The 20,849-nt window shown below is 36.4% G+C and overlaps 1 protein-coding gene across 8 annotated transcripts in view; it reads right to left on the minus strand.

The window, feature by feature from the left end:
• Positions 1 to 2,951: 2,951 nt before the first annotated feature.
• SBF2 (SET binding factor 2) overlaps positions 2,952 to 20,849 on the minus strand; it is a 315,579-nt gene continuing 297,681 nt past the window's right edge. For all 8 annotated transcript variants that reach the window (XM_065635394.1, XM_065635395.1, XM_065635389.1 and 5 more), the window contains 8 exons: positions 20,503 to 20,629; positions 19,000 to 19,127; positions 16,914 to 17,147; positions 10,311 to 10,415; positions 8,767 to 8,960; positions 8,317 to 8,404; positions 5,764 to 5,895; positions 2,952 to 5,467 (listed from right to left, as the gene is read on the minus strand). In XM_065635394.1, coding sequence (XP_065491466.1) covers positions 5,369 to 5,467; positions 5,764 to 5,895; positions 8,317 to 8,404; positions 8,767 to 8,960; positions 10,311 to 10,415; positions 16,914 to 17,147; positions 19,000 to 19,127; positions 20,503 to 20,629 — 1,107 coding nt within the window. In that variant the 3' untranslated portion in view covers positions 2,952 to 5,368. The remainder of the gene's footprint in view (positions 5,468 to 5,763; positions 5,896 to 8,316; positions 8,405 to 8,766; positions 8,961 to 10,310; positions 10,416 to 16,913; positions 17,148 to 18,999; positions 19,128 to 20,502; positions 20,630 to 20,849) is intronic.

Here is a 20,849-nt window from a genome sequence, read left to right on the forward strand (position 1 = left end):
AAACCTGAACATGTAAGTATTTAAACATGAGTCTTTTCACCTCTACTATAGCTTATTATATTGAGCTCAATTCATAGCGATACACAATTTTATGAAGTTATTGTTTTGGACTTACTGGAGGTCTTGATGTGAATATAAACTCACTGGCACTAATGAAGATGGTCCACAGCCAATGTAACCTGGCACAGCGCTCAGTGCTGTCAGTGTGATGCCTCTTTCTTGAGCTTCCTGATAATTTTTCCTTATTGAGAAAGCATTTGCACAGAATACTCTTCCTGGGTGTTAAATTCAAAACAGTTTAATTTGTCCATCATTAAACAGGGATGTTGTACCTAGTATAGACTTTGAACAATTAATGGAGACTTCTAACACAAAGGGACACTACAAGTTTTGGAGGTCCTGTTTGGTGACAGGCTGAATGGGTTTGAAATGCAAGAATCCTTACTGAGTTGAACAGTGAGAGAAATTAATTAACAATGCATTCGTTGATTTTTTGACAATACAGATTGATAAATAAGTGATCGATAAATAAATCTTAAAATACACTATGACTATGCCTCAGGTTCTTCTAGGTGGTATGAGGGGCAGGAAAGAGTACCATTCAATACCAAACAACTGCTACCTTCATATCTCCTTCCAGGATAATATTGTGGTCCTTTTAGCCCAACTATTTCCATCTTCTATTATTGCCTGCTTTACAGATAAAAGTAGAGGCTCTCTATGAATCTCATAGAAGACACACATAAACAAAACATCTTTACTACCAAGTAGACAATAGGCGACAGCAACAGTAAACTTCCCACAATCAAGCAACATTTCCTCCTCATAAATGTGCAAATTCTGACATAAAAGCAAAATTTGATGAGAAGGGAAGAACCTTTAACTGCATGGTGCAACCTGAAACTGGACACAATGTAGTTTTTCCATTGGATGTTGACAAGCACTATTTTAGAGAAGCAGACATTAGATTAGACCACTATGAACAAGATAAATAAGACAGCATTTTGGCTAGATATGACTAGCAACCAAGAATTATAATTCAGCTGCCACTAGCACATCTCCTGGTTTGTAGGGTGTGCATAGACATCAAGGTATGAACAAATAATGTTGGAGAGTCAGCCTTTAAAAACCACAGCTTTTGCCTTTTATTCCAAGATTTAGTTTTAAGAACTTTCTAGGAGTAAAATATGGAGTCCACATATGAAATTAAATATCTCAGGTTAAGAAACTCTTCGTCTTCTCAGGAATGACTCAAGTGAGCATTATGACAATCCCGGCTCAGTAAAAGCTGGGTTTATTCATAGTCACTTGCTAAACCAGAAATGACAACAGTGTTCAGTCCTTCAGCTCTTGACAGACAGTCTTGTGATAAAGAAGAAACTTCCATAACTGTCAGTGGTAAGAAGGGAAGCTGGTATCTGGTTTTTAATTACTGGAGTGTGGTTGTGGATAAAGCTGGTAGTCATAGTTGATTACACTTAATTGATTTGCTCTAATAATCTTAAAAAGTAGTGAATTAAAGTTAAAGAACCGAAGAGTCCTTTTGGGTGACAAGTCATATCTGCTTAGACTGCAAAGGCATACAGCAGGAAAAAAAAGTAAAATTATTTTTTTGAGATTTTGTATTACACAAAAAGAAACAGGAAAACAAACAATTCTTATCAGCAGTATTTGTATTAGTAATCCATTCCTTTGGGAGGGTAGCTGGTCTGGTAAGTAAAGAGAGGAAACAATAGTGAACTTGCAGCATCCTTATTTGACAGTCAATTAAGAAAAAGTTGTATGTGAAAAAACTCAAAGATGGAAATTTCCTAAATGAGAATGTGGATGCTAATACTACCCTTGGCTTGCACAGTAGCCAAAATTTGGGAAGAAACTGATGGAATACAGACAAAACCCCGGAAAGTAGGTGTGACAGTGATACTCAGCATGAACTTTAGCATAACTGGGGAACTGGCAAATTCATTTCAGTTTTCTGACTCCCCAAAGCAACCACAGGATAATCATGAACAGACAAAATATTCCGATGATCACAAATCTGAAAAATGAGAAATGTGCTGCAGCCACTTAAGACATACTCCAAGAATATTACAGGATGAAAAGGCAAAATGTCAGTATTTGGACAAGATCACCACATTTTTGTTATGTCTGCAATTCACAAAATATCAGAGACAAATAACGTGTGTGGGATGTGATAGAAAATGTCGAACATTTGTTCCTGAGTCTGTTAGCTGTTTGTGTATTATTACATAACCAGTGACCCACACATGTGGCATGCTAAGTATTTTATTATTTAGCATTTAATTCTAAAGTTGCATCAGAAGGACTTTTATAGAAAATATTTGTATGTTAGACAGGAAAGAGAAATTACTAATATAATATACAACTAATATACAACAACTATACAACACGCACACACACACATATATATATAGTAACAGCTCTTCAAAACTTAAACTCGGTTCATCCCATCACCTCTTAGGCGGGCTTTTTGTTACTTAACGCAGAGAAGAGCAAGCAATCTTCTTCCCTTATGTAAAGCCCCTGATAATAGTCCCACTGTTTTACAGTCGGCATGTTGTGATACACAGTATGGGAACAGTGATACGACACACTAAAGGGAGCACATGTTTACCTCATCCCCAACTCCTGGATGGGTTCCTTTTTCTGGAAAATTTTCACAGAAGAGGAAGCCCTATTTCTTTGTACACAGAATTTTTCCCAGGCAAATTCTCTCTTCCTAATTCTCTACTCCTGCTGCCACAACTCAAACACACTGACAAACCCTGTAGCTTATGTCACGCCAACTTCTTCACATTTTCTCTAAGTCTCCGTTTCGATCTTCATTTTGTATAGAAGAAGCCCTCAGGGACACTGCAAACCATGAGCCTATGCCTACTATTCCTGCGTACATTCCTTATATAAACACCACAAATACCATGTATCTCATTTCAGCTTTTATTTGGGTATTTTTAAGTTAAGTTGCTCAAGTACATTTTCCAACAATACAGACACTAAAAATTGAGATCAACATTTAAGGCAACATTAGCATCCATGCCAAGCTCAATATGCAAACCTTATCATCTAAGCACCACAGCATCCAAGAATCGTCACAGGTCCCCTACCTCCGTCACACATTCCCTTTCCATTTTAACTCTGCTATCCCACACTACACTCAGTAATTCCATTTAGATGCATGTTCTCAAGTAAGACCTTGTAATTTTTCATATTTTATTTCTTATGACCTAGGTCATTTTTGCATCAGGTGATACAAATGCGTGAGATACATTTCAGGGTGAAAGTATGAAGTTGTGATATCACAGGATTTTTTTTTTAAAAAAATTAACATAATTATTCAACAACTTAGTATGAACATTATATGTATTTAGCCTTTTAGTAAAGGCTAAACACTGAGTCTTGTTAGAATGATAATTTTGCTTTAAATTCTGATTTCTTTAGTCTTTAGTGTTACTGTTGACAAGTGTTTGAGTTAAGGATGCTCAAGTGCAACTTTTATGTAAGAATATTTACAAGTATACAAAAGACCACACAGCTTTTAATACACCCACTATTCTTAATACAGAGTAAATAAGGATTTGTCTTGTGCCCGTGGAAATATTTCAACATGTGGGTCTTGCTTTTTTCTCTTTTACAGTAAAAGGAAAGGATTTACTTTTCCTTAAGAAGTATATTTATTACAAGATGGTTAGCATACATATATCACATAACATACAAGAGTTAAAATTAACTAGTTACAAAATAAGCAGTGGTATGTATATTTTCATATAACCTAAGAACAGGATGAGTATTTTACAAAGTACATATAAAAGTACTTCATATACAAAGAAAAATACAAATGTGCAAACACCATTGTCACAGGTGGCAATTTGTCAATTGAAAAATGCTAGAAAAATCCTTCATACTTTTGTTTTGAAACTGCAAATGCATTAAAAACAGCTGCATTTCCTATTGTGTGTGGTGAGAAATTTATGTTCCTTTCTGACAAAATACATTAGCTATAAAAAACCCACAAACAATTTAATAACTGAAAAATCTTATAAGTATAGTCAGTTTGGTTAGACCGACATTAAATTACAAGCAGGATGTCTGGAAAAATGAGAAAATAGTGAATCATATATACAAACCTTTTGTAATATTAGTGTGCTATTTAACATATTAACATTTCAAAATAAAAACAATGGCTTAATTACCTACGTATTCTACTCAATGTCATCACTATTTGTAGACTGTAAAATTTCAACTAATTTGGGGCTATTAAAAATGTTTCACCAGGATTTTAAGCTGAACAAACACAACTTTATCAAATGTAAAAATCTATAAACAGTCTTCCAATTCATGTGCAAAAAATGTTTAAAAAGTATCAAATCACGACACATCAAACCTGATTATGTACATATTTAATATTTGTAAATGTTGTTAACTACCTAGTATTGTTCTGCTATAAATAACTTACCTATGTCCTGCAAAATGTCTGCATTTTAAAGATTTCAGTGCAAATGCTTGCTTCATTGTTTAGTGCATTATCATGTTATTTTTTATTTACTGTGAGCAGAACAGCATATAAATTAACATATACAACTCACATATAAGAGATTTTTCTTCTACTGAATTCTAGTTTGTTGTTTTCCATTTCTCCTGGATAGTGTTGGCCAGTTTTCTTTCATTTATCACATTGTAATTGCAAACAGAACCTAAAATAAAAGTGCTGTGATCTTCAGATAATCCCTAGAATTTGAAATTCCATAACAACATTGCAGAAGCACTCAGCAGAGTACAAGGTTAGAGAATGACCTGCACATTGAGAAGACACTTGAAAGTCGGGCTATTTCACTTTTTGGTCTTAAAATATCGACTGTCTATAAACGTTGGCAACCTGATATATATGTCACTGGACTCACAAGCTTCATTTATTTGCTTATTTTTGGGAATTGTAGACATGTTCCCTCTCATTCATGACTAGCTTAAAAATGTAAATAAAGTGAAAATACACTTCCTGTTGGAGGGAAAATTTCTACAATTTCCTTTGGACAGGTTTCCCAACAGAATAGCTCTGAAATGAGAAAACCAGGATTAGATGATAGTGCAAATACAGACCACTTTTATAGCTACGAATTGTACTGAAGAAAGTGGAAATTCGGGATAAATGGATTATTATTTTCCAGTCCTCCCTGCAGAAAAAAATAGCAGTTACAGTGGTTATAATTGTTAAACAGAAAAGGAACGTAGTATGAACTTTTATGGCTGAAATGTCAGGAAGACTGGTTGTCTGTCAGTAACACTTCAGAACTTAGCTTCTTACAGGAAGAGGTGCTTTAAACGTGTCTTTAATATGGAATGTTTTCCCTTTCTAAGCATCTGAAATGCAACTCTGGATCCTATCCATCCATTGTTGAGCACTCTGTGCATCTTGGGCACAAAAATTATATACACGTTTATTTGTCTTCAACTGCAAAGGGAAAATAAGAACATGAAAACAGACAAGTCAATACACAAAACAGAAAAAGAAATTTGCAAATTTTACTTTAAATTGTAATACTCAATGTACTAATTGGGTCTGAAGGGAATATTTTTTTAACTTATGCTGTTGAGAGTGAGAGCCAGATGTGTAAAAACTTTTTGTCTGGAGTTGGCATGACAACTCTTTCCTAGCTCACACCTTCCAGCAGGACTGAAAGTAGAAGGTTAAACAGAGCATAAAAGGAAGTTTCATGTAAAGATCAAGTAAAGACCAGACATACTTACATCAAAAAATGCTTTTTCACTTGCATGTTTTGGGGCTCCAATTGTTGGAGAAGCTGGAATCACAGTTTCTACTTCTGCAAGGTCTATGTGTCCCTTACAGCTTGTATCCTCACCAGAATCATAGTATCGCAGCTAGACCACAAGAGAAAAAAAAAAAATCAAAATATGCTATTTAGATGGACCTTTCACGTCTTCTTCCCTTTTCCTGGACACAACCTGAGGGCATGGAGGGGTAATGGTGAGAGGCACAAACATTACTAGGGCCCGAGGACAACTGACATGGGACACAACTGACAGAAGCCACAGCCTTGGTATATACAAAATGGTGGGACTGGTAATAGTCCTTAACTGGCCAGTCCTCTATTTGACATCTCTGGGTAACAGTGAAGTCTCCACCATCTGCTCCTGAGCAGACATGGAGTTGGGGAGGAGCATTTTGTCACCGGAGTTTCAGAGCAGAGATGTTTCAAATAGTCCTGCATTGGTTCTGGGCAGAGGCCACGTGAAGGATGAAAGGAGATGCTGCATTCCTTATCAATTTCTCTAACAGAAACCACCTCTTCACTGTTCATTACATTGAAACTAACACAAAAGCTTTACTTCACCAAGGAGTTAAAACAACACTTATTCTCTATATTTCAAGAATTTATACTTAAATTTTTGATCATCATTTTAATTTTAGATCATTACAAACTACATAGAAAACTCACATTTTCCTACACTGCATTTAGTGGTTGAATGACGCTTGCTTTTTTCCCCTTGCAAACATACTTTGATGTGAATGTTAACCACTCCATAAACTGAGTTTCAATATGCAAACAAGTTCCAGAAGAGAAAATCTAACACTTACTTTAAAGAAAAAAACAATCCCATAAACCAATGCAAAATAGTAAAGCAAACTGTCATAGCAAAGGTCAAGCAACAGAATTCCAACTAAGATTGACCTGTATTACTCCTACATCTATGATACTCAGGAGGATATTTGGTTATACAAAAGATGTAAAAATATTTTTTTCTTCTGCAAACTGAGTCTTCTCTATATCAGGAAGAATAACTCTAATCAGCACATTTGTTGGTATTTTACGACGTTAATCTAGAAATCCTCTATTAGCGTTTTAAATGACTATCTATACGACATATTTTAAAGTGTATTGATTACTATAAATTAATATTTTTAAAGAAAACCACCCATGAGTCCCAGAGGTTACAGCCCACACTGCGTGGAATATTTGCCTCAATGAAGATTACCACCTGATGACCCAACATTATTTAAAGTCCACGAGACCATGAATTTCCACTGCAGAATACGAGCATACATTATAAATTGGGTAAAACGTTGAGAGTGACGCATCTCTGGCTTTAGTGCTCCTTGCTGTACGATGATTTGTCAATATTTATGAGTAACTTTGCTACTAAATTTACATCACTATTGCTGATGTAAAATGCTTCTATATATGGCACCTGAAGTCATCGTTCAATCAGGAACTTTGCATTTCAGGACTTTTACAAATACAGATTTGAGATGAAATTCTAACTCATTTAAAGTAATTTAAAAAATGATACTCATTTCAGAGTGATCTGTGATCCCGTTCTCCATATTTGAAAAGACTTTCAAAGAGAGATTCCAGATCAGCTTTCTCAAATGCAGGTTACAGAAAAACACTAAAAAGTCAAGTGAGGTACAAGGTCTTTTTTCTGCTGAGGCAATTCAGATTATGATTTTCTAGAGTATACAATGCCCTTTCATTTGCAAAGAGAAATGCTCATGGCAAAGTGCTTGAGGAACAAAGAGGCTGTAAAACACACTGAGCATTCAGTAACTACCACAGTTTCCACATGAATGCCTGAATTAAACTTGCTATCAGTTACCATATTAGCGCTCAGAATCCCAGTTGCACTCTAGAAAATACCTTTTAAGTTTTGCACTCTCTAGCGTCAGAAAGAGTTTTTGGCCCTTTTGGAAACTAAATTAGTCATATTAAAAGGGAAATTATGCTCACCACTTAATTGCTTAATGACATTCTAGAGTTACCGGTGCTTTAAAAAATTGCTTGTATACCACAATGCCCAGAAAATGTCCTCAGGCACCACCTGGCTTTTTTTTTCCTGAGGCATGAAGCAGGCCAAAGATGTTTGGGCCCAAATAATTATGCATGACTCCCAGCCCAAGAAGTCTTTTATGATTATATGCTAAACGGTTATCACTGTTTAAAACAAAACAAAACCAAAAAACCCCACCATGAAACAACAAAACCAAAACCAACCAACCAAAAAAAACCACACGACACAAAAAACCCCAAACAAATGAAAAACCCCACAAAAACACCCCAAATACTGAAAAACCTCTATCCATTCAGAACACTGTAGCAGCTACAAGATACACAAGATAAACAGACGTATGGTCTATAATGATGTAACAAGTCTATAATGATGTAACAAATACATTACATCTGAAAATAATCAGTATTATTTGCAAAATCAATCTGTACAAACTCAGTAAACAAAAAAGCAGCAAACTAGCCATTAAAAATCCATTATCTGAAAAGTTTTTACCTGGTGTTTTGTCACATCCAGCACAAACCAGCGAGGTTTCCAGCCTTTTAGTAATGCTCCTCTTTTGTATAGCGTACCTTCAAAAGATCTGAAAGGTACAGAAAATACAAACGGCATGATTCCACAATATGCCATAATATGAATACTGGTGACACATAAAAGCCCCCAAATTACTACATACATATTCAAACACTTCTTTTACTGCAGTAAAACAAATTGGTTTTAAACCGATAGATTAGTTATTGGTAAATGTAATACACCGATAAACACTGTTTAAGTACTTCAGATGCGTAAAACGTGCAGCTACAATTTGCTCGTAAAGGGGAAGACTGAAAGATACTGCTAGGAGATAGAGGCCCACCCATCAAGACAATTAATGTAATCAAAACCACAAAGAAGGAATAAAGTAGGTACAAGATATTCTGTGCATATGAAAATTTCATTTTTTACCTATTTTCATCATTCTTTGATGTGAAATGATTGTATAGTGTAGTTGTTCTTCTGTCTACTCCATTGGAGGGAGAGATGCTTGCACTCTGTTCCTCACCCAGCCCACGGTCAGGTATTTCCATCAAAGCCCTCTTTTGATAGGAATGTAGATTAGCTGACATCATCCCTGAGGAGCCAGAAGGGTGTTTCCGGAGCTAAAAAAGATCAAAAGAAAATAAAAAAGGTAACACAATGTGTTTTGCATTGTGAGACTGTCTTAGCATTATACTGATAATACATGGTACAACAGGTAAGTTGTGGATTACTATGAGGCAAAATAATCTTCACAATACAAGTCAGTGCTGCTTCAGAAAAGAAGTCAGAGGGATGGCAATTCAGTGCATTTCTTAAGCAGAAGGGTTCACATGGTGTGAGAAATCAGTATTTCAGAAGCGCCTTGCATATTTCAGTGACATGATCTTGAACAATGTTTTCCCTTGCTTTCTCAGAAGCATCTAGAACCAGTCAGACATTCAGACACAATAAATGTCCCTGATTTCATAGGGAAGGAAAGGAAAGGAATCGAGGGAAGAACGGAAAAAGAGTTTAGTTTCCGACAGCTACTTTATAGATCCAAATCATTTTAGTAGGATCTCAATAACCTGGAACAAGAAGGATCCTGAATTCGGTTTTAATCTAAATGACAGCTTGAGCCTTAGCTGTTGCATTTATCTGAGAATCCTTAAATAACAGCTAGGACAGGAGACTGATATCAGTTATACTGATACTTGCATTTTCTTTTCTGCCTCCAATTCAATAAAAAAATCCTCTGCTTTGCTAGGATAAAACTTTTTTCATCTTGAATTCATCTTGGGTATAAAGTAAACTTCAATGACTCCGACATGTAAAGCATATTGCTTTCCTGAGAGCAAATACCAAAGTAGTGCTGCAGACTAGCCATTGCATGGAGGCTGGCAAATTGAGCTGGTAACGCAGAGTGCCAAGTTTACAGGGAAAGCTCACAAAAGCTGTATCTAACATTCTTCCTAGTGCATGTAGATAGCAAAGAGGCAGCCTTTGACTTAGAAAATACCTATATTGTCAGCAATTCTTACTGTGGTCAAGAATTGGAAACACAAGCATGAACACTTCCTACCTTTACTAGAATCTACAATTCCAAAATTCTATTTAGACATGAAAATACTTTTACTCATCTCTGAAACTCCGTGATGTCCGTTTGGCTACTTTCAGGAACTGAGTTTTTTAATACTTCAAGAATCTTTTGAATATATAAAGACATATATTTGTGTGTCAGTAAACTGCTCATGCTCATTTTGTCTGTATGCCTTAATCTACCCTGGAAAGGCAATTAGATAAATAGCACAAGTTTAAATATATTTTTCTACTTGCAGAAATACAGAGCCAGTCTCATGGGTTAGAACAACACGTTCAATTTTTCAAAAGCAGTATTTTACTCCAAGAAGTGCAGTGATTTTGTCAGTGCCCCAGGTAGCCTATGTAAAATAAATGGAATTGTTCTATTGAAGAGCTCTTTTACTACTTACATTGTCTTGTCTGGTGTCATCCTTTAGGTTCATTTTGACCCTTTCCCACAACAGCTGCCACCTTTCTGGGCTCTGGTTCAATTTACTTTCCAACCTTTCAATTTCCTGAAACAAACAACAAAGGTTTTCTTAAGGATAAACATTTCCAACTGATCACTTGCTGGCAATCATTTTTATACAACTATTTTCTAGTCAATATTTTTACACAGGGAACTTTTAGGCTATGTTGCCCAGTGAAGTACAAAAACCTCTGTCAAGCCATCTATAGATTGCAATCAGCCAGAATCAGGAGTCAAAGGCAACCAAGTACAGCATCAGCCACATCCTTCTTCTTGCATGTCAGAGGCTGGAGGAGCCATTATGCTTTCAATTCTCTGCCAGTTCTCCTGAACACACAAAGTTCAACACAACTGCCATAATAGAAACATGGCAATGATAAGGATAGGCTATATTTTACAACAATATTTACAAAGAACAAGTTCTGTGCTGTGACACCAACACTGTACATTGCCAATATTAACATTTACTCTGGTTTATAAAATGTGATACGAAGCTGTAATAAAAGGAAATGAAACAGAAAGATTTATTCAGTTTGGATGCCAAACTGTAACAACATGTTCTTGTTGTGGAACTTGGGAATATGACCTTTGTTGATAACCTCCAGTTAGGGTTATTTCCTGTTAATAAAACAGCATATACAAAGTAAAGCAAAAAGAGGCAATTTCATTACTTAATGTTTACTTGTGAACACTCATTGATACATTTGTCGTTACTTTGATGTGTGGTCCATATTCCTTACGATGCTCCCTTCCTATATTTTTTCCTTTCAGCAATTGTATTGTTATGAAAATCTGATTCTCAATGAAATCAAATTAAAAACTCAATTTTCCAAATCCAGTTAAGAAGTGATGATGGAACAAAAACTTGCCATAGGACAGAAAACTCCCATGTTACATGAAAGCCAACTAAAACCCAAGACATTTATTTTCTGAATAGAGACAGTAAGTCTCTGACTTTATTTACTTCTACTAGACCAAATGATTAAAGTAGATTTCATAACATTCTCCAACTCCTATTGGTCTTTTAGAATGACAATTTCTTCAGGAAATTGTTATTGATTGAAATACTTACAGAAAATGATTGTATTTTTAAGGTAAGAAAACAGTTTGATCAGGAAATTAACTCCTGAACTAAATTTTGAACTCCGAAATGAAAACAAAAAAGCCAGTATTTGACAGTGCAACAGGAACACAATGTTTCTACAAACTCTTCCTTGTTGAAGGTAAATTAGCAAACTCTAAAGTAAAACTAAATACAAGAAATCTGGCTCAACCGCAAGAATCAAACCAGAAGTTTTAAATACTGAAGGTAGTTGAAAGCCACATATACATTAAATTTTATGGGACTCTCTTTCTGACAAGAAATAAAACCAGAATAGTTTTGGAGTATCTTCGTAGGTAGAGATAAAAACATGGAATGGTGAACACAAGCCAGACTAAAGATTTCTCTAGATTACTTGTTCCTTTTTCAAAGTGCTGAGTGTAAAATGCTTCCTAATGGGATACATATGACTGAATCAATTTACCACAGACTTTTTATGCAAAAGGTTTTCCAAATTGCTGCAAAAGGATACAAGCTCTTTAGTGCTAAAAGTTAGACAGGCTTTAATCTGATCATTCTCTTTTTGCTGTAGTCTTGACTTCTGAGTAGGAGTCTTTCTCTGCAGAATCTGGAAGTAACTGAAACTTGTTACTTAGCAACTGGGTCACATTCCTTCTCTTTTGGCCTCACGATGAGTAGTGCTTCCAGAACTTAAAATGAAAAAAGTTTCAACAACCTCCTATATATAACTCGAAATGTTAGGAATAAATTCTTCTTTAATAAACCCCATGTAAAAAAAAAACTTACATGGCAATAAATCCCTAAGATTTACTCTTGCTCCTTCAGTTTCAAATTTTGCTGAAAATGTCAGATTTTTTTTTTTACTTCCATGTGTGGAATGGACTAGGAATAGCTGCATTTCCTTGAAAGAAAAATTCCTTAACTTTAGCTTTCTGGTTCGTCTCCTGTCGCCTAGACTTATGGGAGCAGAAGTCAATACGTATAAAAAGAAAGGTTATAACAAATACAAATCACATGAATATCCATTTCCTGAAATTAGTAATTGCAAGCAATTAGCACTGCTCTGCCTTTCAAAAGACACATCTGCTACGTAATCTGCTTTGTAATTTTTGAATGGTACAGACAGGAGTTATCTCTGCATTCACTCCAGAACTGCAAAGACTGATCACCTGCTTTGTATCCAAAATGTGTTTGGGCACATGCAAAACAATCTGGACAAAGCCCTATGCCAGTGAACGGTCTTGACTGTGACAGATCACCCTGTTATGGAAATCCTCCCTCGACAGTATTTTCTCTTCAACTTCTGGGCTAGAAGGTTTCCGAGACTTTGAATACAAAAGGAAAGATGCTGAATTTGTATCCAGTGATCGAATTGCTGCCTCTGTGAAGTGTTCAGACTTGTGTGTGCAACAAGTTATACATGACTACTTACTCAATTTTTGGAATACATTTTTTGGTTCAGGGTCCACTTTGATGGATCAGTCTTTATGGCACATAACCAAAAGTTATAAACCAGCTCACGATCAGAAGTGTTATTTTTATTATTCTGCTAGTCATGCATTGATCCTCTTATATAGCTTTAGTTCTTTATGGCATAAATTTATGTCAGAATTCATTTGGGTGACTGGCATCCTGAAGTGGCATCTCTGAGTCTGCCAACCTCTCTCTCAGCAATCATCATCTAATGTTAAGTGATGTAACTTCTTACTTGTAAGAACAGGACACGCAGGTTCATCTCTCTCAATTCCTAAAACTACCAAATCTGAGCCACTCCCAATGAACTATGGGGACTGAATCTCTTTTTAGGAACATTAGCAGATTAGTGGGGACAGTGGAGATGTGTCTGCCCTCAGGATTTGACTTGCATTTTCATTAAAATGTTGGTACATTACTACCTCTAATACGACCATCAACCAGGCATTTATCACAGAATGGTTGAGGTTGGAAGTGACCTCTGGAGGTCACCTGCTCACTGAAGCAGGGCCACCTACAGCCAATTACCCAGGACTGTGTCCAGATGGCTTCTGAATTTCTCCAAGGATGGAGACTCCATAACCTCTCTAGGAAACCTTTGCCAGTGCTTGGTCACCCTCACAGTGGAAAAGTGTTTCCTGATGTTCAGATGAAACCTCCTGTGTTTCAGTTTGTGCCCGTGGCCTCTGGTCCTGTCACAGAGCACCACTGAATAGAGTTTAGCTCCATTTTTTTTACACTTTCTCTTCAGATATCTTTATACACTGATAAGATTCCCCAGCTGAGCCTTCTCTTCTGCAGGCTAAACAGTCTCAGCTCTCAGCCCTTCCTCATATGAGAGATGCTCAAGTGCCTTCATCATCTTTGTAGCCATTCGCTGGACTCTCTCCAGTAGCCTCATCTTTCTCATGTACCTGGGAGCCCAGAACTGGGCACAGCACTCCAGGATTGACCTTAGTGGGGCTAAATGATGGAAAGGAGACCTCAACCGGCAGGCCATGCTCCTAATCCAACCCAGGATACCACTAGCTGCCATTGCTGCAAGTGCACGTTGCTGGATCACAGTCAGCTGCTTGTTCCCCAGGACTCCCAGGGCCTTTTCTGCAAGGTTGTTTCCAGCTGGGTTCCCCCAGCATACACTGGTGCATGGGGTTATTCCTCCCCGAGTGCACGACTCAGCCCTTATCTCTGTTGAACGCCAGTCAGATAAATTAGCTCATTTATAATGTACTACAACATACTCATGGTCAAAGGAGCATTTGAAGAACTAGTCTTTATGGGAAACATTTAGCCCAGAACTTCAGCCAGAACTGAAGACATGGCTCTTGGATGTGCTACACTGTAGTAGAATCTGATTGAATTTTACAAGCAAGGAAAGCAAGTACTTACAAAAAAAGAAATAACAGGAACTTCAAAGTTCCTGTCAAATTAGTTGGTTTTGAGTTTTATGGAGAAACCTACATTTTTAAAATGGAGAAATATTTTAAAACTATCTGCAACTAATCTCTCAAAGAGAAAATAGAGGCATAACTGTAATGTTTCACAATTACCTTTCATTTTCTTTAAAAAAATGGATGGGTAGCCACTCTTATGATCAGTACCTTGTTTCTGATTTCTATTATGCGGAAAGGACACCAGAAAATGGTCTTAAAGGGAAGCACCTCTGTTCAGATCTGCTTTTGAACATTTATGTCTCCAAAGCACATTTTTGAGAAATTAAGATTTCAACAGCCTAGCTCATATTTATTGGGTGCCTCTGATGTGGTAGAAGTGAACTGAGAAACTTTTAACAGAAATCTGTATTTTAAAATGCATTTTATCATCTGCAATCTTTAAAAGGCTTCATTTAGGACTAAATGTTTGATTGGTTAACTTGCTAAACTTGCTAAGATTGGTTAACTTGCTAAAACTCATAAACATAAGGATTTATGGAAACCATAGAGCCATCATACACATCTGGTTAGAGGTGGATTGTTATGTACCCAAAACACGTCAGAACACTTACTGCTAAAAAAATTACACCTTTTGCTCTTAATAGAAGAGCACCACATTCACCCAAGGAAAATTCTGAATTAAGATACTCAATAACTTCTGTTTCAGCTTTACCTCCTGAAGAGCAGTATCTAGTTTTCAATTGAAAAATATCTTTAGAACAAACAAATTTGGGCTTATCATTATAAACTAAGGGAGAATCAATCATCCCTAATAATTTACCATTGCTAAATATGGTCTCAGTTCAAACATTTTTTGGATACCAACACATTCTCAACGGATTTATGATTAAAGAGAGGTCTTTCTCCTACATCAGCCATAGCCCTAAATTAACAATTTGTTTTAAAAGAAAGTTCACTTTGCTTTTTAAACTTAGAAGGATATTTTTGTAACCTTTATACAACCTCTTCAAAGATTTCCAAATGTTCCTCTCCATTGCTATCTTTTATTACTATAATCTAATTCACAAATAACATTTAAACTCTATAAAGCCTGACCCACATATCTTTGGAATATAATATGGCTAATTTCCCTGTTATATGGCAGTTTCTCACAGTTGTGGATATGGACAGTTTGGCATCTACCCCAGGAAGAAATGCAGAACAACACTGTTCTATATTCCTGATGAACTTCTGGCCTCTAGTTACCTGATACAAAAGCTCTCTATTTTTTTGCTAAAGAATCCCTGATACGACCCCTGCTGAGAGACTGCTCTTCCCTTGCATTTGTGAAATTATAAGCTCTAAGAAGTTCTGGCTATCTTATTTGGATTCAAGGGGAGTTTTACAAGTGATTTTGTATTGTTCCTATGTTTGATCAATTATGATTGGAAGGAATGGACCAAAAGAAACCTAAGGAATGTGCCAGAATAAAGCTAACTATCTAGCAAGAGCAAGTCTATCCTCAAGGACTCAAATACATTCAGAAACTTCCTGCCTTATGACTTTGCAAAAAATCATCTGTGATTCGGAGGACTTCAGGGACCCACAACATATCCCAGTTTTCCAAGCACTGCATTATTAGGCTTCGTAATCCCAGCTTTAATATCACGTAAAGTCTGCAAATAGTTTTCAAAATAAAACACCTGTACATAGTGATGTGTATCTGAATATGCATGTGGCTTGAAACAATAGCTCCAGCCCTTGTCATTTTCCTGCACTATCAATTAAGATTATAATCTAAATATTAGGACTGTTAATTAATTATAATCAAACAACAAACATTTAAGAAAATACAGATGTCATACCTTTTAAATAAATACAACAATTATCATGATAATTAGATCCTTTTTCATCTTCTAATGAACAAAGGACAAAACCTAGGCAGCCTACATGAGCCCAAACAAGAAAGAGCCAGAAATCAAGCATCTATTTCAAGTACCAAAATATTCTAAAGAATCTAAATTTACAAGTTGGGTCCCAGTAAACATGCACAAACTAAGAGCAAACATGGAAAGCCATTTTTAGAAATTTGGGCCAAGATGTTCAGTTCACGTTTGCGTATCTGTCTCCCCCTTGTTAAAATCAACAAGTGTCAGATTATGTTTTCTGATCTGTCTGGAAATCTGCGTCTTCACCATTTTACCGCACACCTACTTTAAACTGAGCAGAAAGAGAAAATGACATTCAACATTCACCCAAACTAAAATAACAGCTCCTGCATTTCTTAGAAAAGGTAACCTAAAAATGTATTATGCTACCTACCTTATTATTTAAAAAAGACAGTGAAAAAAATGAATCCATGACCGGCTTTCCATAGTTATTATCTATGGTTAAAGCATACTCCCAGAAAAGTGTTCATTCAGAACAACGTCAGCCTTGCAGGAAGCCTGACTGATTCCCATGCCAACCATTGCTTCTCAAGATCAACCAGTTAGTTTTACTAGATACCTGTTTTGACATCTATCATGACCCTTTTAATAACAATATATCTAGAACGCAATAACTTAATTCAAAAATAAATTTGAATTTCATGAGCATAAGGAAACTTATTGTTCTGTGTAACACATGTACTTACATTTAAAAGGCTGCTGATGGCATCGGGTTGTATTTTTTTAACATCATCATAACACGGCCATACTATTTTCCTCTTAGTCTGAGAGAGAGAACCATCCGTTTGGTCTGTTTCCTCTGAGATGCTGCATTTTGCAGTTACCATGGTCCAGTCATAGGAAGGACCTGTAGCCAGAATCTCTTCTACATAATAATCCCACTTTTTGAGGCTGGACATATTTACATTTGGTTTCAGTGCCTACTTGAAACAAAGTTTTATTATAATGACAGAAATGAATTCTTTGAGTTTCAGACTTACATATACTTATACAATACTTATTTTTTCTAGATTATTCTAAACTGAACAGTATATTGCACTGGGCGGGTAGTGCAGCAATTCAATAATTTCCACTGAAAGATCTTAGCTCAGTCAGATCAAAACCTAATGCTAGCTTTGGGAATTTACTGCTCATTTTTATCCTTCTATTAAACCAGGCACCCAATAAGAACTCTCATTCAGCATATACAGTTGATACCCTCACAGTCTTTGTGCCTCCTGTTAAACATTCAAAAGGCACTCAACAGTGATCACCCTTCAGTTTTCCTCAGCAGAAAATCCAAGACCCTTTACCATCAGAGAAAGGAGACAAGATGTACAATGTAGGTGGACATTCCACTTGGAAAAACCACAGGTTAGAGGTAAGGTAGACAGCCAGGAACTATAGATCTTTCAGAGTAGTTGTTTTTTTTTTTTTCTTTTAAAAAATAAGGTAAGACTTTCGGTTTGCAGGCACCTGACTTGAAGGGAATTACTGGCTCAGGTGAACAGGAAATTTTGAAGTCTGAAGAGTGATGCATAATGACTAATTCTGCTATTATGACTAATTCTGCTACTATTATACCATTTCATATCAGGAAAAACGGTTTCTTCTAAACAAGAGAAAGAAAACACTGCCATAATATCGAAAGCTACTCCTGATTACATCCCAGCAAAGCGGATAGAACATACAGTGAACAAGCAGCCTGTAAAGCTCCAAATTAACCAGTGATGGTTCTACAAAGAAAACAGACTTTTCTCTAAAACAAAGACAGCTGAAGCACTTTCTATCCACTGAATGTCACCCTCGTGTGTTCTCCCTCCCCCCTCTTGCACCACCACTTTATTAGGTGAGTGTTTGTGTGCATGTGGGGGGTGTATGGGGGTTGAAAGGGGCCGCACTGTGATCTGATGCAGAATCAAATTACCTTAAAGCATTTTTTTTTTTTAAATAAGGTCAGTTCATATAGCAGATTTGAGTGCAATTACTATGTATGCTAAGATACAATGTGGTAAAACGGCTTAAGGAAAAACGTAAACCAAGAAACACAACCAAAATATCAGTGGCGCCACGGCCTCTGAGACAGCGGAGACTTTCTGGTCACCAGCAGTGGATGGTCATGCCAACAAATGTTTTATCAGGGCGAAGCTCACTGCCAAAGCAGGAGAGAGCAGCACAGCAATGAACATCTGTGGGGCAGTGGATGGCAGGAACATCTTAAAACAGCCTTGTCTCCAGAACTCCAGCAAGAACAGCACCCTTTTCTTGCGGTTCCTGAGATATCTTGACTGCTTCTTCCCTGGCTACTGCAGAATTCTATAATGGTGAGTACACTGTAAATTCTACAGAATTATTCAAGACAAAGTCCAATCTAGTGGACGTGCATTATCACGAGACAGTGATATAGATAAAGTATTTCAATCAGATTGTTATGAAATAGTATCCCATTACGATTCTAATTTCCCCATAACTGTGGTTTTCAGTACACAATGTCTTTAATAATCTGTCCAAAATTTAAGATCTCTTTTTATAATCGTACATATAATTAAATGAAATGAAACAAAGATCCTCATTTACCTCAGTGGGATGCATAAATACATGTTCCAAAATTCAGCCCTCTAAGTAACATTTACATAACTAAGGTGACTGAGAATATAATCCTGTGAGACAAGGTGGGTCAAACTTGTCTGCCAAATGCTTAATTCATTTGAGAACAAGTATTAGCAGGGTATCAAAAAGTACTCAAAGAATCACTCAGAATAGCAAAACACCCGTTTTTTTTCAAAATCATACCTCTGTTTCAGCAGGGGCATAGAGGTAATTGAAGAAAATAGGGCTCCTTTTGTGCATCTTTTCAATACATTCCCAAATACAAATTCCTTTTTTGGCATGTTTATCTCCTTTATCTTCAAACAATGTCCCTAGGGAAAATAACAGCAGCAAAAAGACAGCTTTACGATAATACATAACAAACTCTAAAGCATAGCCAAAAGAAATTTCACAGACTAAATGTACAGTAAAATCTACTATCAAATGTCATTGCAACAAGAGATTGTATTTGATGAAACAACTGCTATACTTTGCAACTGCCACTGTGCCACAAATTGGTAGAATATCAATCTTGTATGAAAAAAAAAATCAGTAGCATTATATTTATAAACCTATTTTGAAATTCACTGAAATACTTGAGTGTATCAAAGACTGTCCCTTTCTGCGCGCAGCTATGCTGGCTCAGCAGACCACCGAGCCCTCCTGACTCTGGCCCTGCTGCCTGAGGTTACCAGCCCTTCCAATCTGCTGCACCAGCTGCACCTGAAATCACTTGCTAAAGCTTTTCAGGGAAAACGTATCAGGCTGGTGTGAATATGTTAGCCATAGATTTGTGCTATCTGAAATGACTTTGCAAGGACATATAGTTTATCCAAATGGGATTTTATACTGCATTAAATGGCATTTGAAAGTAATCTACCCTAAATAAACAAGCATCCCTCTCTCCTGCAGTTGTAGAACCATGTGACAATCCAGGTTGGAAGGAACCACAGGAGGCCACTGATTCCAACTCCTTGCTTTTGCTCAAATGAAGGTAAATATTAGAAATATTGAAATAAAAGGCTGCTCAAGTTTAGTCTGTTGCACTGTAACAGTTTTCAAGAAAAGCATAAAAATTGACTATATGCCATGAGAAACACCCCACGAAGCAGTGAAATTCAGAGCACTTAAGTGTTTTGCTCAGTGAAAAAGTTCCAAGAACAGTCTCAATTGTGGTTGTGAAGTTTTATTAAGAGGGTTCTGAGGGTAGATAAGGCCTTGGAACCAGTAAGGTTGCACACAATAGATAGAATAGATGGAATAAAAACGATATATAAAGGAAGAGACACACTGAAGAGAATTCAAGAGAGAGAAAGGAGAGATAACAGCTGGAAAGGCTTTCCTTTCTTGAAACCTCATGCACTCACTGAAAGATTCCCAAGTACTTTCTTTCTGTTAAAATAAGGTATTTAGTAGGGGAAACTGAATCACATGGATAAATTGTTAAAAACCCCTGAAGCATGGCACTAATTCCTTCCACTTTCTCTTAGTCTCATCAGTGGCATGGCTCAGGAATTCTTCATTCAGAAAATTCTACATGCTCTTCACCTCTATTTTCCTTTATACTCCTGAAATGGAATTCATTACATCATCACCGTGCAATTACTGGATCATCCGAAACTAGGCAAATTTTTGTAAACCACATATTGACGAGAAAAATACCAACGACTACAAAACCCATATGCAGTAAACAAACATCACACATACCATGTTCTAGTCTTTCATAGTCTGAATCCAGAAGAAATGTTTTGAATCGATTTGATATGTGATGAAAAGCCAGAAACTTCAGATAATATTGATTGAACTCAAACTCTGTTGGGTATTGGTTATGAATCTAAAAAATAAAAAGGGAAAGAAGAGAGTATTGATGTATGATACAAATACATATGTAATAAATAACAGTGTGAAACATGACAGCAAAATAATTCCCCTTTGAATGCTGACAACAAATATGTCCATAGGCAACTGTCTTCTCTGTACACACAAAACCTTCTACGTTTTGTCTAAAAGTGTTTTAAAGCTAATCAAATTCATGTATTGTCTATGCTGAAAAA

This window comes from Caloenas nicobarica, chromosome 5 (assembly GCF_036013445.1).
Source record: "Caloenas nicobarica isolate bCalNic1 chromosome 5, bCalNic1.hap1, whole genome shotgun sequence".
Lineage (NCBI taxonomy): Eukaryota > Metazoa > Chordata > Aves > Columbiformes > Columbidae > Caloenas > Caloenas nicobarica.